At 46.3% G+C, this 16,396-nt stretch overlaps 1 protein-coding gene across 2 annotated transcripts in view; it reads left to right on the top strand.

Annotated features, from left to right (window-relative positions):
• The window catches only part of ADAM9 (ADAM metallopeptidase domain 9), a 463,250-nt gene that overhangs the window by 388,182 nt on the left and 58,672 nt on the right, over positions 1 to 16,396 (top strand). Inside the window, exon 20 of one of the 2 annotated variants that reach the window (XM_069213868.1) lies at positions 1,177 to 1,264. In XM_069213868.1, the coding sequence (XP_069069969.1) occupies positions 1,177 to 1,264 (88 nt within the window). Of the gene's footprint in view, positions 1 to 1,176; positions 1,274 to 16,396 lie in introns of both variants that reach the window. The other variant, XM_069213867.1, reaches the window with a different exon arrangement.

The following is a 16,396-nucleotide window of genomic DNA, read 5'->3' as shown; positions in this document are numbered from 1 at the left end:
GTGGGAGCACCACTTATGGCCACCAAAGTGGACATCTAGACCTCTTGATACAGACTGGTTATATTGAGGAAGGTGCACCCCTTCTGCCTATTTCAGTATCAGAGCATTCAAATCAGTGTCTTCCTGGCCAAATACTAAAGTGGTGCAGAAAGGGAAACTTGTTCATCCTTGCAGTTGTCTACCCTCTGAAAAACAACAAAACCTTCTTGGATGGATTTAGCAAAATGACCCTCCTACTTCAGACCCAAGCCAGGAAAATAGTTAACAGCGACTTTAGTCTCTCGGCCTTTGGTCGTAGACCAAACCAGCCCTAGACATCACATAGATGGTCACACCTACTAATTAGTCCTCTCACACAGTCACAAAACTTCCATTAAATTAGCCAGCCACAGACTTGGTCATGCAATGCCTTCATCTCTTTTGACTTCTCTATTCCTTAATCTCAAATGTTTAAGCCTCTCCTCACAACTCAGCTTCCCCACTCCTCTAATGAATTGTTTTAATCAAGTAACATTAAAGTATGTGGTTGTGTACCATTATCGCTGCATTGAAGATCATTTTCTGCAGGGATGCTAGCAGGAGGGAACATTCTTTCATATACTGTGGGCCCGTCCAACAATCCAGACATTCTGGTCAAAACGTATGAAGTGCATGGCACATGCAGGAAGAACAGGCTTATATAATGAAGCAAAACTGTACATCTTAAATGTGTGGGGACACACTGAGGCCTTGAGATACCAGAAAATATGAACAGTTCTAGGCCTGCATGTAGCAAAAAGGAGTATTGCCATATTATTGGGTGCTGGGTCATAACCAGACATCAAAACCTGGAAAAAGATATCAACTGATGTATGTGTGCTAAAAAACTTATATATAAAGGTAGCTGTTACTCTAAAAAGTGGGAGAAAATCTGGTGCAGATGGGGTGCCCTCTGAAATATAGCCATAGGTAAAGAGAGGCAGGATATCATGTTAGCGCCCATATTACCACCTCAGAGCCGGGTGGCTATGGCCTAGAGAGAATGAAAGGTGATTGGACAGGGTCCATGGGATTACCGTATATGTTTATTGATACAATACATGATATATGAGGCAGTGAAAGGTTGTACTTATTGTTATATTGTCTTTAATAAAAAGATGTTTAAACAAAAAAGTCATTTTCTTTCTGTCATTTCAGACAAGATGAAACAAGACCACCTGCTGTAGCTGCACGACCTGTAAGCGACAAGAAAGGACCTGCTCCAAACAGTGTGCCTAAGGAAGCGGTAGTAGAGGTTTTATTTATCTTTGGCACATATTTCGTTGTTACTGCAAGTTTTGTGTGATCTGGATTCATACTGCTTTTGGTGGTTTACATCTTACAATTCACTCACAAATCAAGACTTTATCTTTTGGAGTTATATGCAGTTTGGACTCAGTGATGAAAGGAGGAAGAAGGAGAAGCAGTAATTGCGTCCATCTTCTACCACATCATTCAAAGGTTTTTATCTTCAGGTTAATCAAGACTAAAAAACACCTTTCTAGTTCTTGATGGAGGATAAACAGACATTTACAAATTATATAAAAGTTAGATATGTAACTTTTTCAAGAGAGCGGAGACCTTCAAAGCTGTGACACATTGTTAAAGAGTTTTTATTCTTTACTTTGTTGGGCCAACAGTCTTCAACAGTGGACCCAAAGTCCAAGCTTGTTCCCGCCAGCCAGATGTTAGTGCTACCTATGTCAGACTCTGGACCAACGCCAGCCCGAACTCAGCTGATGTGCAACATAATTACAAGAGCACAACTGGTAGTCATGCAGCTTGACTCTAATCCTGTGTCTCTACCACATCGCATGTATTACCATTATCTTTTTGGTTCTGAGCCTGTGCCAGAGCACGGTGCACACCAGGATGTTAATGAATAATGGTGGGAGAGATGGCTGTCTCCCCTTATTACACTGATGATGCCCTATACCTTGATTTACAAAATGCCAGGGGGCTTGACACCTTTCTCTGAGACAGAGTTTGACTTTCTTCTTTCGGTGGCCCCTGTGGCGAGTGCCTCATCTACATTGGTGCATCAGAGGGTAGCCACGGTGTTGGAACTACATCTGCACTCCAGTGAGATTAAAACAAATGTGTTGATGGAAATCCTACAGTTGGAGCAGCAACATCTGAGCATTTGCTTCATTTCAAGGATGCTCTTACTGATACCCTGATGGCTACCTGATTGAAGCCATGTTCTTGCCCACTTGTGAACAGGTAGGTGGTCAAAAGTCAGACGGCTCCCCGTGATTTTCTTATGAAACATTCCACTCTAGAGACCCTACTGTGCACACTTTGATAAATAAACTGAATCCCAATTCATTCCCAACCATTCCTCCTGATAGGGAATATAAAAGGATTGATGATTTTGGCAAATACATAATTCTTCAGCCAGTCTGATGTTGTTAGTCAGTGCAGTCTCCCTGTTGGACTGGTGCACCCATTTTCTTTTGGACATGACCATTGAAATTGTGCCAGCTGTCCCAGAGGATCCGAGACCCTCTTTGGCCTACTTGAAACATGACGGACAAGACACGGCAAACTACGTTATTCACACAGGTTTGTATACCACGGTTTGCTTTGGCAGGGCGGTAGGTTACAGTTTAATTATTCATCTCGCCTGCAGGCCTGTATGAGGTTACTTATGATTGCTGGTGATGTGCATGCTTTTCTGATACAAAGCCCTTTGATGGATCCCGTCTTTTCTCTGAAAAGTCAGATTCCAAAAGCTTTAGGGACAGTAGAGCTACACTGATTTGGGGCCGAGGGTTCCTGAAAAACAATTTCTGCACCAGTTTAGGAAATGTAGGGGCCAATCCAGACACCTGGCATACAGACAGAGGCAACTCTCTCAACCATGGATTCAACAAAAATACCAGTCCTTTCGAAGACACATATGTGGATCATGCTGACAAAGGGGAGGCCAGCAGGAGCACCAGTCTTCCAGCTTCTCACCCCTGGTACGCAGCCATCAAACTGCTTTAGGTTGTCCTTAATGCTCAGTCATTGGGTGGAAGGTTTGATCCAACATTTTCTCCCTGGTTCGTCACCTATCATGTCCAACAGATACATCTTGTAATTTATTCAAAACTGCTGTGCCCTACCCTTCTTTTCCTCTCCACCCAATATCCCTTGCACTTCAGAAAGGATTTCAGAGAAGCACCTGTGCATTTGACTAGAGGAGGTGTCCCTGTTACCGTCCAAAGAGAAGGTAATGAACTCAGAGAAAGGCAAGGTTTGTTAGTCACAAGTTCGATGGCATCTGTCGCTGCAGATACACATGTTGTGCATAGCCCGCCATCTGGTGTTGGGTCGGAGTGTTACAAGTTGTTTTTCTTCGAAGAAGTCTTTCGAGTCACGGGACCGAGGGACTCCTTCTCTTTGTCTCCATTGCGCATGGGCGTCAACTCCATCTTCGATTGTTTTCTTTCCGCCATCGGGTTCGGATGTGTTCCTTTCGCTCCGGGTTTCGGAACGGAAAGTTAGCTCAAAATCGGAAAATTACGTCGGTATTGTTGCGTTCGGGATCGGGTTAGAGAGCATCGACATCGGATCGTAACGATAACATCTCCGTTGCCCTTCGGGGTAGTTTTCGATCCCCCGTCGGGGCCTGGTCGGCCCGACCGCGTGTGACATCGACTCTGATGGAACGGACCCCGTTCCGATTCTGTCCTAAATGCCACAACAAATACCCATATACAGACCAACATTCGGTCTGTAACCTGTGCCTGTCGCCCGAGCACAGGGAAGAAACTTGTGAGGCCTGTCGTGCGTTCCGGTCCCGAAAGACGCTCCGTGACCGACGAGCCAGAAGACTGCAAATGGCGTCCACGCCGACAGGACACCGAGAATTCGAGGAACAAGAAGAAGTAGAAGCCTTCTCGATCCATGAATCGGACTCGGACGGATTCGACGACCATGAAACAGTGAGTAAGACGTCGAAGATAGCACATAAGAAAAGTGACAAGGCCCAGGGGACGCCACTGCCATCAGGCCATGGCTCAACCCATAAAAGCGGTGACCGACCATCGGCACCGAAGAAGACCGAAATAGTGCCGAGATCGTCCGACTCGGGTCGAGACACAGGCACCCAGCCATCTCGGGACCGAGATAGTGCTGCCGGCAAAGATCGACGCCGAGATAGCGGAGCCGAAGCTGCTCGACGCAGAGACAGCGGCACCGAGGAGGATCGACGCCGAGAGGGTTCGACTCCGAAAAAGAGAAAAGTCGCCTCGGACCCAAAAAAGAGCGTGGACATAGTTTCGGTGCCGAAACGACCCGCAACCGAGCCAACTACCGGTTCCTATTCAGAGGAACAATCAATGTCCTCTCAAATGCGAAAGCATAGATTCGAGGAGGAATTACAATCCACCGAGGTGGACCACACTCAAAAACGGATTTTTATACAGAGTGGAACAGGGAAAATAAGCACCCTTTCCCCTATTAGGAGGAAGAGGAGACTTGAATTCCAACAAGAACAAGCACCACAAACAAAATTGGTGAAGAAAGTAACTCCGCCACCCTCTCCTCCACCTGTAGCTCACATTTCACCGGCACAGACTCCGTCACATTCACCGGCTCACACCACCTTAAGCCAAGGTGACCAGGACCAAGATGCTTGGGACTTATACGACGCCCCAGTGTCAGACAACAGTCCAGAGGCGTATCCTACAAAGCCCTCACCACCAGAAGACAGCACAGCATATTCACAAGTGGTGGCTAGAGCAGCAGAGTTCCATAACGTGTCTCTACACTCGGAGCCTGTCGAGGATGACTTCCTCTTCAACACCCTCTCTTCCACACATAGCACTTACCAAAGCCTGCCTATGCTCCCAGGAATGCTAAGGCACGCAAAGGACATATTCAAAGAGCCTGTCAAGAGTAGGGCAATAACACCGAGGGTGGAAAAGAAATATAAAGCACCTCCCACAGACCCAGCTTTCATCACCTCACAACTGCCACCAGATTCGGTTGTGGTAGGGGCAGCTCGCAAGAGAGCAAACTCTCACACATCCGGCGATGCACCACCCCCGGATAAGGAGAGCCGCAAGTTCGATGCAGCCGGTAAAAGGGTCGCAGTACAGGCTGCAAACCAGTGGTGCATCGCTAACTCTCAAGCGCTCCTAGCGCGATATGACAGAGCCCACTGGGACGAGATGCAACACCTCATTGAGCATCTACCCACGGAACTACAAAAGAGGGCGAAACAAGTGGTTGAGGAGGGCCAAAACATCTCCAATAACCAGATACGCTCCTCTATGGACGCAGCGGACACAGCGGCAAGAACAATTAACACGGCAGTAACCATACGAAGGCACGCGTGGCTACGAACATCTGGTTTTAAACCAGAGATACAGCAGGCGGTGCTCAATATGCCATTCAATGAGCAACAATTGTTCGGACCTGAAGTGGACACGGCAATTGAGAAGCTAAAAAAGGACACTGACACTGCAAAAGCCATGGGCGCGCTCTACTCCCCACAGAGCAGAGGCACTTTCAACACCTTCCGCAAGACAACCTTTAGAGGGGGGTTTCGGGGTCAAGCCACACAAGCCAGTACCTCACATTCAACACCGTCCACCTACCAGAGACAGTACCAAAGGGGAGGCTTTCGGGGCCAATACAGAGGAGGACAATTCCCTAGAAGCAGGGGAAGATTTCAAAGCCCCAAAACACCTACAACCAAACAGTGACTCACACGTCACTCATCCCCTCCACCCAACACCAGTGGGGGGAAGAATAAGTCAGTATTACCAAGTGTGGGAGAAAATAACAACAGACACTTGGGTCTTAGCAATTATGCAACATGGTTATTGCATAGAATTTCTACAAATCCCTCCAAACATACCACCAAAAAGACAGAATATATCAAAACAACATTCGGACCTCCTAGAAATAGAAGTTCAAGCATTACTGCAAAAGAACGCAATAGAACTGGTACCAGAGAAACAAACAAATACAGGGGTTTACTCACTGTACTTTCTAATACCAAAGAAGGACAAAACACTGAGACCAATCCTAGACCTCAGAACACTAAACACATACATCAAATCAGAACACTTTCACATGGTCACGCTACAGGAAGTGTTACCATTGCTAAAGCAACAAGATTACATGACAACCTTAGATCTCAAAGACGCGTATTTCCACATACCAATACATCCGTCGCACAGAAAATACCTACGGTTCGTATTCAAAGGAATACATTACCAATTCAAAGTATTGCCGTTCGGTTTAACAACTGCACCAAGAGTCTTCACAAAATGCCTAGCAGTAGTGGCTGCACACATCAGAAAGCAGCAAATACACGTATTCCCGTATCTAGACGACTGGCTCATCAAGACCGACTCACTGACAAGGTGTTCACACCACACAGATCAGGTCATACAAACCCTCTACAAACTCGGTTTCACCATCAACTATGCGAAATCACACATTCTGCCGTGCAAGGTACAACAATACCTAGGAGCGACAATAGACACAACGAGGGGAATAGCCACTCCAAGTCCACAAAGGGTTAAAAATTTCCAAAAGATTATACAACGCATGTATCCAACACAAAGAATACAGGCGAAAATGATAGTTCGATGGCATCTGTCGCTGTAGATACGCATGTTCTGCAATAGCTCGCCATCTGGTGTTGGGCCGGAGTGTTACAAGTTGTTTTTCTTCGAAGAAGTCTTTCGAGTCACGGGACCGAGTGACTCCTCCTTTTGTCTCCATTGCGCATGGGCGTCGACTCCATCTTTGATTGTTTTTTTTCCGCCATCGGGTTCGGACGTGTTCCTGTCGCTCCGAGTTTCGGAACGGAAAATTAGCTAATTTCGGAAGATTTTCGTCGGTATTGTTGCGTTCGGGATCGGCGTACTTAGATTCCACACCGCATCGAAGATCGAAGAGCTCCGGTGCCCTTCGGGGTAGTTTTTCGATCCTCCGTCGGGGCCTGGTCGGCCCGACCGCGTGCTGAAGAACGCCGATGGAACGGACCCCGTTCCGTTTCTGCCCCAAATGCCACAATAAATACCCTTACACAGACCAACACTTGGTCTGCAACCTGTGCCTGTCACCTGAGCACAGCGAAGACACCTGCGAGGCCTGTCGTGCGTTCCGGTCCCGAAAAACACTCCGAGACCGTCGAGCCAGAAGACTTCAGATGGCGTCCGCACCGACAGCCCAACGGGAGTTCGAGGAACAGGAAGAAGAAGGTACCTTCTCGATCCAAGACTCAGACTCCGAAGGATTCGACGATACACAAACCGTGAGTAAGACGTCGAAATCCACTCAGAAGAACATTTACAAGGCCCAGGGGACGCCACTGCCACCAGGCCATGGCTCGACCCATAAATTCGGTGACCGCCCGTCGGCACCGAAAAAGGCCCAAACAGTGCCGAGATCGTCCGACTCCGGTCGAGACACCGGCACGCAGCCTTCTCGGGACCGAGAAAGTGCTGGAGACAAGCCTCGACACCGAGATGCCGGTGCCGACACGGCTCGACGCCAAAACAGCGGCACCGAAACAGATCGACGCCGAGAGGTTTCGGCCCCGAAAAAGAAAAGAGTCACCTCGGAGCCGAAAAAACACGCAGACAGGGTTTCGATGCCGAAACAAACTGCAAGCGACCCAGCTTCAGGCTCTTATACAGAAGAGCACTCGCTAACCTCCCAAATGCAGAAGCATAGGTTTGAGGAAGAGCTGCAAGCAACTGATGTGGACCATACGCAAAAGCGCATCTTCATACAGCAGGGGACAGGAAAAATAAGCACCCTTCCCCCCATTAGGAGAAAGAGAAGGTTGGAGTTCCAGACGGAACAGACACCACAACCAAAAGTGGTGAAAAGAGTTACCCCACCACCCTCTCCTCCGCCTGTGATTAACGTCTCACCAGCACAAACTCCATCACACTCCCCAGCTCACACCACCATGAGCCAGGGTGACCAAGATCAGGACGCATGGGACCTATACGACGCCCCAGTGTCAGATAACAGTCCGGAGGCATACCCTACAAAGCCATCTCCACCAGAAGACAGCACCGCGTATTCTCAAGTGGTGGCTAGAGCAGCACAATTTCACAACGTAAGCCTCCACTCAGAACAGGTCGAGGATGATTTCTTATTCAACACACTCTCCTCCACCCACAGCTCCTACCAAAGCCTGCCTATGCTCCCTGGTATGCTCCGGCACGCAAAAGACATCTTTAAGGAGCCGGTCAAAAGTAGGGCAATCACACCAAGGGTGGAAAAAAAGTATAAGGCGCCTCCTACAGACCCGGCTTTCATCACTACACAGCTGCCACCAGACTCTGTCGTTGTAGGAGCAGCTAGGAAAAGGGCCAACTCTCACACATCTGGAGATGCACCACCCCCAGATAAAGAAAGCCGCAAGTTCGATGCAGCTGGTAAAAGAGTCGCAGCACAAGCTGCAAACCAGTGGCGCATCGCGAACTCACAGGCACTACTTGCGCGCTATGACAGAGCCCACTGGGACGAGATGCAACATCTCATTGAACATCTGCCTAAGGACTTACAAAATAGGGCAAAACAAGTGGTTGAGGAGGGACAGACCATTTCCAACAACCAGATCCGCTCCTCCATGGACGCTGCAGATACAGCTGCACGGACAATTAATACATCTGTAACTATCAGAAGGCATGCATGGCTCCGAACGTCTGGATTTAAACCAGAGATTCAACAAGCAGTTCTCAATATGCCTTTTAATGAAAAAGAACTGTTCGGTCCAGAAGTGGACACAGCGATTGAGAAACTCAAAAAAGATACGGACACTGCCAAAGCCATGGGCGCACTCTACTCCCCGCAGAGCAGAGGGAATTACAGCACATTCCGTAAAACGCCCTTTCGAGGGGGGTTTCGAGGTCAAAGCACACAAGCCAGCACCTCACAAGCCACACCGTCCAGTTACCAGGGACAGTATAGAGGAGGTTTTCGGGGACAATATAGAGGAGGGCAATTCCCTAGAAATAGAGGAAGATTTCAAAGCCCCAAAGCCCCTACTACTAAACAGTGACTCACAGGTCACTCACCCCCTCCACACAACACCAGTGGGGGGAAGAATAGGTCATTATTACAAAGCATGGGAGGAAATCACTACAGACACTTGGGTTCTAGCAATTATCCAACATGGTTATTGCATAGAATTTCTACAATTCCCTCCAAACATACCACCAAAAGCACAAAATTTAACAACACACCATTCCAATCTCCTGGAGATAGAAGTGCAGGCACTATTGCAAAAGAATGCAATCGAATTAGTGCCAAACACACAAATAAACAAAGGAGTTTACTCACTGTACTTTCTGATACCAAAGAAGGACAAAACACTGAGACCAATCCTAGACCTCAGAGTAGTGAACACTTTCATCAAATCAGACCACTTCCACATGGTCACACTACAAGAAGTATTGCCATTGCTAAAACTGCACGACTACATGGCAACTTTAGACCTCAAGGATGCTTATTTCCATATACCAATACACCCATCGCACAGGAAATACCTAAGGTTTGTATTCAAAGGAATACATTACCAATTCAAGGTACTGCCTTTCGGATTAACAACCGCACCAAGAGTCTTTACCAAATGTCTAGCGGTAGTCGCAGCACACATAAGAAGGCAGCAAATACATGTGTTCCCATATCTAGACGACTGGCTAATCAAGGCCCATTCGTTAATAGAGTGCTCAAATCACACAAATCATATCATACAAACCCTCTTCAAACTAGGGTTCACCGTCAATTTCACAAAATCCAAAATTCTGCCACGCAAGGTACAACAATACCTGGGAGCCATAATAGACACATCAAAAGGAGTAGCCACTCCAAGTCCACAAAGAATTCAAAATTTCAACACCATCATACAACGCATGTATCCAACACAAAAGATACAGGCAAAGATGGTATTACAACTCCTAGGCATGATGTCATCATGCATAGCCATTGTCCCAAACGCAAGACTGCACATGAGGCCCTTACAACAATGCCTAGCATCACAGTGGTCTCAAGCACAGGGTCACCTTCTAGATCTGGTGTTAATAAACCGCCAAACTTACCTCTCGCTTCTGTGGTGGAACAACATAAATTTAAACAAGGGGCGGCCTTTCCAAGACCCAGTGCCACAATACGTAATAACAACAGATGCTTCCATGACAGGGTGGGGAGCACACCTCGATCAACACAGCATACAAGGACAATGGAACGTACATCAAACAAAACTGCATATCAATCACCTAGAACTTCTAGCAGTTTTTCAAGCACTAAAAGCTTTCCAACCAATAATAGTTCACAAATACATTCTCGTCAAAACAGACAACATGACAACAATGTATTATCTAAACAAGCAGGGGGGGACGCACTCCACGCAGTTAAGCCTGCTAGCACAAAAAATTTGGCATTGGGCAATTCACAACCAAATTCGCCTAATTGCACAGTTTATACCAGGGATACAAAATCAACTCGCAGACAATCTCTCTCGAGATCACCAACAGGTCCACGAATGGGAAATTCACCCCCAAATTCTGAACACTTATTTCAAACTCTGGGGAACACCTCAGATAGACTTGTTTGCGACAAGGGAGAACGCAAAATGCCAAAACTTCGCATCCAGATACCCACACAAACAATCCCAAGGCAATGCCCTATGGATGAACTGGTCAGGGATATTTGCTTACGCTTTTCCTCCTCTCCCTCTCCTTCCTTACCTGGTAAACAAACTCAGTCAAAGCAAACTCAAACTCATATTGATAGCACCAACTTGGGCAAGGCAACCCTGGTACACAACGCTGCTAGACCTATCAGTGGTACCCTGCATCAAATTGCCCAACAGGCCAGATCTGTTGACACAGCACAACCAAAAGATCAGACACCCAGATCCAGCATCGCTGAATCTAGCAATCTGGCTCCTGAAATCCTAGAATTCGGGCACTTACAACTTACCCAAGAATGTATGGAAGTCATAAAACAAGCAAGAAGGCCATCCACCAGGCACTGCTATGCAAGTAAATGGAAGAGGTTTGTTTGCTACTGCCATATTAATCAAATACAACCATTACACAGAACTCCAGAACATGTAGTGGGTTACTTGCTTCACTTACAAAAATCTAACCTAGCTTTCTCTTCCATTAAGATTCACCTTGCAGCAATATCTGCATACCTGCAGACTACCTATTCAACTTCCCTATATAAAATACCAGTCATTAAAGCATTCATGGAGGACCTTAGGAGAATTATACCACCAAGAACACTACCTGTTCCTTCATGGAACCTAAATGTTGTCCTAACTAGACTTATGGGTCCACCTTTTGAACCCATGCACTCCTGCGACATACAGTTCCTAACCTGGAAGGTGGCATTTCTCATCGCCATTACTTTCCTGAGAAGAGTAAGCGAGATTCAGGCGTTTACTATACAGGAACCTTTTATACAACTACACAAAAATAAAGTCGTCCTAAGGACCAATCCTAAATTTTTGCCAAAGGTTATTTCACCGTTCCATCTAAATCAAACAGTGGAACTTCCAGTGTTCTTTCCACAGCCAGATACCGTAGCTGAAAGGGCACTACATACATTAGATGTCAAAAGAGCATTGATGTATTACATTGACAGAACAAAAAACATCAGAAAGACTAAACAACTCTTTATTGCATTTCAAAAACCTCATGCAGGAAACCCAATTTCAAAACAAGGTATAGCCAGATGGATAGTTAAATGCATCCAAATCTGCTACCTTAAAGCTAAACGACAGCTGCCCATTACACCAAGGGCACACTCAACCAGAAAGAAAGGTGCTACCATGGCCTTTCTAGGAAACATCCCAATGCAAGAAATATGTAAGGCAGCCACATGGTCTACGCCTCACACATTCACCAAGCACTACTGTGTAGACGTGTTATCCGCACAACAAGCCACAGTAGGTCAAGCCGTATTAAGGACATTATTTCAGACTACTTCCACTCCTACAGGCTGATCCACCACTTTTGGGGAAATAACTGCTTACTAGTCTATGCAGAACATGCGTATCTACAGCGACAGATGCCATCGAACTGAAAATGTCACTTACCCAGTGTACATCTGTTCGTGGCATCAGTCGCAGTAGATTCGCATGTGCCCACCCGCCTCCCCGGGAGCCTGTAGCAGTTTGGAAGTTACCTTCAATTATTTATATATGTATCATCTCAACCTTAAATAGGTGCATACTTAGTCACTCCATTGCATGGGCACTATTACTACAATTCAACTCCTACCTCACCCTCTGCGGGGAAAAACAATCAAAGATGGAGTCGACGCCCATGCGCAATGGAGACAAAAGGAGGAGTCACTCGGTCCCGTGACTCGAAAGACTTCTTCGAAGAAAAACAACTTGTAACACTCCGGCCCAACACCAGATGGCGAGCTATTGCAGAACATGCGAATCTACTGCGACTGATGCCACGAACAGATGTACACTGGGTAAGTGACATTTTCATTACAACTCCTAGGCATGATGTCCTCATGCATAGCCATTGTCCCAAACGCAAGGTTGCACATGCGGCCCTTACAACAGTGCCTAGCATCACAATGGTCACAAGCACAGGGTCAGCTTCTAGATCTGGTGTTGATAGACCGCCTAACATACCTCTCGCTTCTATGGTGGAACAATATAAATTTAAACAAAGGGCGGCCTTTCCAAGACCCAGTGCCACAATACGTGATAACAACAGATGCTTCCATGACAGGGTGGGGAACACACCTCAATCAACACAGCATACAAGGACAATGGGACGTACATCATAGAAAGCTGCATATAAATCACCTCGAACTACTAGCAGTTTTCCAAGCATTAAAAGCATTTCAACCAGTCATAACTCACAAATACATTCTTGTCAAAACAGACAACATGACAACAATGTATTATCTAAACAAACAGGGGGGGACACACTCGACACAGCTGTGCCTTCTGGCACAAAAAATATGGCAATGGGCAATTCACAACCACATTCGCCTAATAGCACAATTTATTCCAGGGATCCAGAATCAACTTGCAGACAATCTCTCTCGAGATCACCAACAAGTCCACGAATGGGAAATTCACCCCCAAATTCTAAACACTTACTTCAAACGTTGGGGAACACCTCAAATAGACTTATTTGCAACAAAGGAGAACGCAAAATGCCAAAACTTCGCTTCCAGATACCCACACAGGCAGTCTCAAGGCAATGCCCTATGGATGAACTGGTCAGGGATATTTGCGTACGCTTTTCCCCCTCTCCCTCTCCTTCCATGTCTAGTAAACAAATTGAGTCAAAACAAACTCAAACTCATACTGATAGCACCAACATGGGCAAGACAACCATGGTACACAACACTGCTAGACCTATCAGTAGTACCCCACGTCAAGTTGCCCAACAGGCCAGATCTGTTAACACAACACAAACAACAGATCAGGCATCCAAACCCAGCATCGCTGAATCTAGCAATCTGGCTCCTGAAATCCTAGAATTCGGACACTTAAACCTCACACAAGAATGTATGGAAGTCATAAAGCAAGCTAGAAGACCATCCACTAGACACTGCTATGCAAGCAAATGGAAAAGGTTTTTTGCTACTGCCATCATAATCAAATTCAACCATTACACGCATCTCCAAAGGATGTAGTGGGTTACTTACTACACTTACAAAAATCGAACCTGGCCTTCTCTTCCATTAAAATACACCTCGCAGCAATATCTGCATACCTGCAGATTACCCATTCAACTTCACTATTTAGGATACCTGTCATTAAAGCGTTTATGGAAGGCCTCAAAAGAATTATACCACCAAGGACACCACCTGTTCCCTCATGGAACCTCAACATCGTCTTAACAAGACTCATGGGTCCACCCTTTGAACCTATGCATTCTTGCAAAAAACAATTCCTAACCTGGAAAGTTGCATTTCTCATCGCCATCACATCTCTAAGAAGAGTAAGTGAAATTCAGGCGTTTACAATACAAGAACCTTTTATCCAACTACACAAAAATAAAGTAGTCCTAAGGACCAATCCTAAATTTTTGCCAAAGGTTATTTCACCGTTCCACCTAAATCAAACGGTAGAGCTACCAGTGTTCTTCCCACAGCCAGATTCCATAGCTGAAAGGGCACTACATACATTAGACGTCAAAAGAGCACTAATGTACTACATCGACAGAACTAAAAACATCAGAAAAACGAAACAACTGTTTATTGCATTTCAAAAACCTCACGCAGGAAACGCAATATGGAAACAGGGTATAGCCAGATGGATAGTTAAGTGCATCCAAATCTGCTACCTTAAAGCAAAAAGACAACTGCCCATTACACCAAGGGCACACTCAACCAGAAAGAAAGGCGCTACCATGGCCTTCCTAGGGAATATTCCAATGCACGAAATATGTAAGGCAGCCACATGGTCTACGCCTCACACATTTACCAAGCACTACTGTGTAGACGTGCTATCCACACAACAAGCCACAGTAGGTCAAGCCGTACTAAGAACCTTATTTCAGACTACTTCCACTCCTACAGGCTGAGCCACCGCTTTTGGGGAGATAACTGCTTACTAGTCTATGCACAAAATGTGTATCTGCAGCGACAGATGCCATCGAACTGAAAATGTCACTTACCCAGTGTACATCTGTTCGTGGCATCAGTCGCTGAAGATTCACATGTGCCCACCCACCTCCCCGGGAGCCTGTAGCCGTTTGGAAGTTAGCTTCAACTTTGTACATTTGTAAATATATTAAATCTTAAATAGGTACATACTTATTCACTTCATTGCATGAGCACTATTACTAACAAACAACTCCTACCTCACCGTCTGCGGGGAAAACAATCGAAGATGGAGTCGACGCCCATGCGCAATGGAGACAAAGAGGAGGAGTCCCTCGGTCCCGTGACTCGAAAGACTTCTTCGAAGAAAAACAACTTGTAACACTCCGACCCAACACCAGATGGCGGGCTATGCACAACATGTGAATCTTCAGCGACTGATGCCACGAACAGATGTACACTGGGTAAGTGACATTTTCATTTCATCTTACCTGAAAAAGGATTGGGGCATCAGGCTCAGCTTGAACCTTCGTCCTTTCAGTGCCTTTCTAAAGAATGACCGATTACAAATGCTAATTTTGGCCCAGATCCTCTCAGTTTTGGATGCAAGCAACTGGATGGTGTGCCTGAATTTGCAGGATGCATATTTTCATATACTCGTCATGGAGACACACAGGATTTACCTGCAGTTCAAGGTGGGTTAGGAGGACCATTTGCAGTTTACTATGCTCCTCTTCTGCCCCACATGTGCTCCTCAAGTGTTCACAAAAGTGATGGCAGTAGTTTCTGCCCATCTTTGGAAGTGGGCAATTGCTTTATTCCTGTACCTCAATAACTGGCTGCTGAAGGCACACTCGCCGCAGTCAGTTATGGACCACCTCTGGACGATGGTGTAACTCCTGGCCTCATAGTGTTTTACAATATCAAGTCCCAGCAATTCCATATCAGAGGGTGCCATTCTTTGCGGCAATACTGGATACATAGAGTTCAGTGCTTCCCCTCTGCCGCCACGAGTCCAGGACATTCAAGCTATGGTCCTAATGTTTCGGCTTGCTCCTGGATCCAGGTGAGAGTGGTTCTGAGGCTTCTTCATCTCTAAACTACATGCATCCTCTTTGTCAATCATGAGAGGTAGCATATGCAGGCCCTTAAGTGGAACTTGAAGTTAAAGCAGGCCCAGCACTAAGGCCTCAGGCCACCTTTCTGACACCATTCAGATCTCAGGGAAGACAACTCAAGATTTACAGTAATGGTTGACTGACCAAAGTTTGTAATGTGGCAGCCCACTCTCCCTTCCCCATCCATCCGGACAGTGGTGACAGATGCTTCACTGCATGGTCACCTGAGGGAGGTGGAGATCAGAGGACTCTGGTCTCCAGTGGAGAGCCGGCTCTTCATCAATCTTCCGGAACTGCGGGCCATTTTTTTGAACTTGAAGGCCTTCCTGCCATCCATCACGGGAGGCTGGTGCAGGCTCTTACGAACAGCACCAGTGCAGGCTCTTACAAACAGTGCCATGTGTTACTGCAACAAGCAGGAAGGGATGAGGTCCCGTGTCCTATGCCAGGAGGCCTTGCATCTCTGGAGATGGTTTGAGCGCCAGGGTGTCTTTATGGTCATCAGGCACCTGGCAGGTTCACTAAACAAACGTCATTTGTAGATCAGGAGTGGCATCAACACCCCAGGTTGGCACTAGGAATCTTCTATTATTGAATAGAACACAGGCTAGATCTTTTCGCCATCTCTGAGAACATGCAGTGTCAACAGTATGGAGCGTTTCTTCAAGTGTACTCTTTAGGTGTCTCATTCTGGCTGGAAT

This window comes from Pleurodeles waltl, chromosome 11 (genome assembly GCF_031143425.1).
Source record: "Pleurodeles waltl isolate 20211129_DDA chromosome 11, aPleWal1.hap1.20221129, whole genome shotgun sequence".
Taxonomy (NCBI): Eukaryota; Metazoa; Chordata; class Amphibia; order Caudata; family Salamandridae; genus Pleurodeles; species Pleurodeles waltl.
The sequence above is the reverse complement of the archived record's forward strand: the minus strand, read 5'-3'. Positions and strand labels throughout refer to the sequence as shown.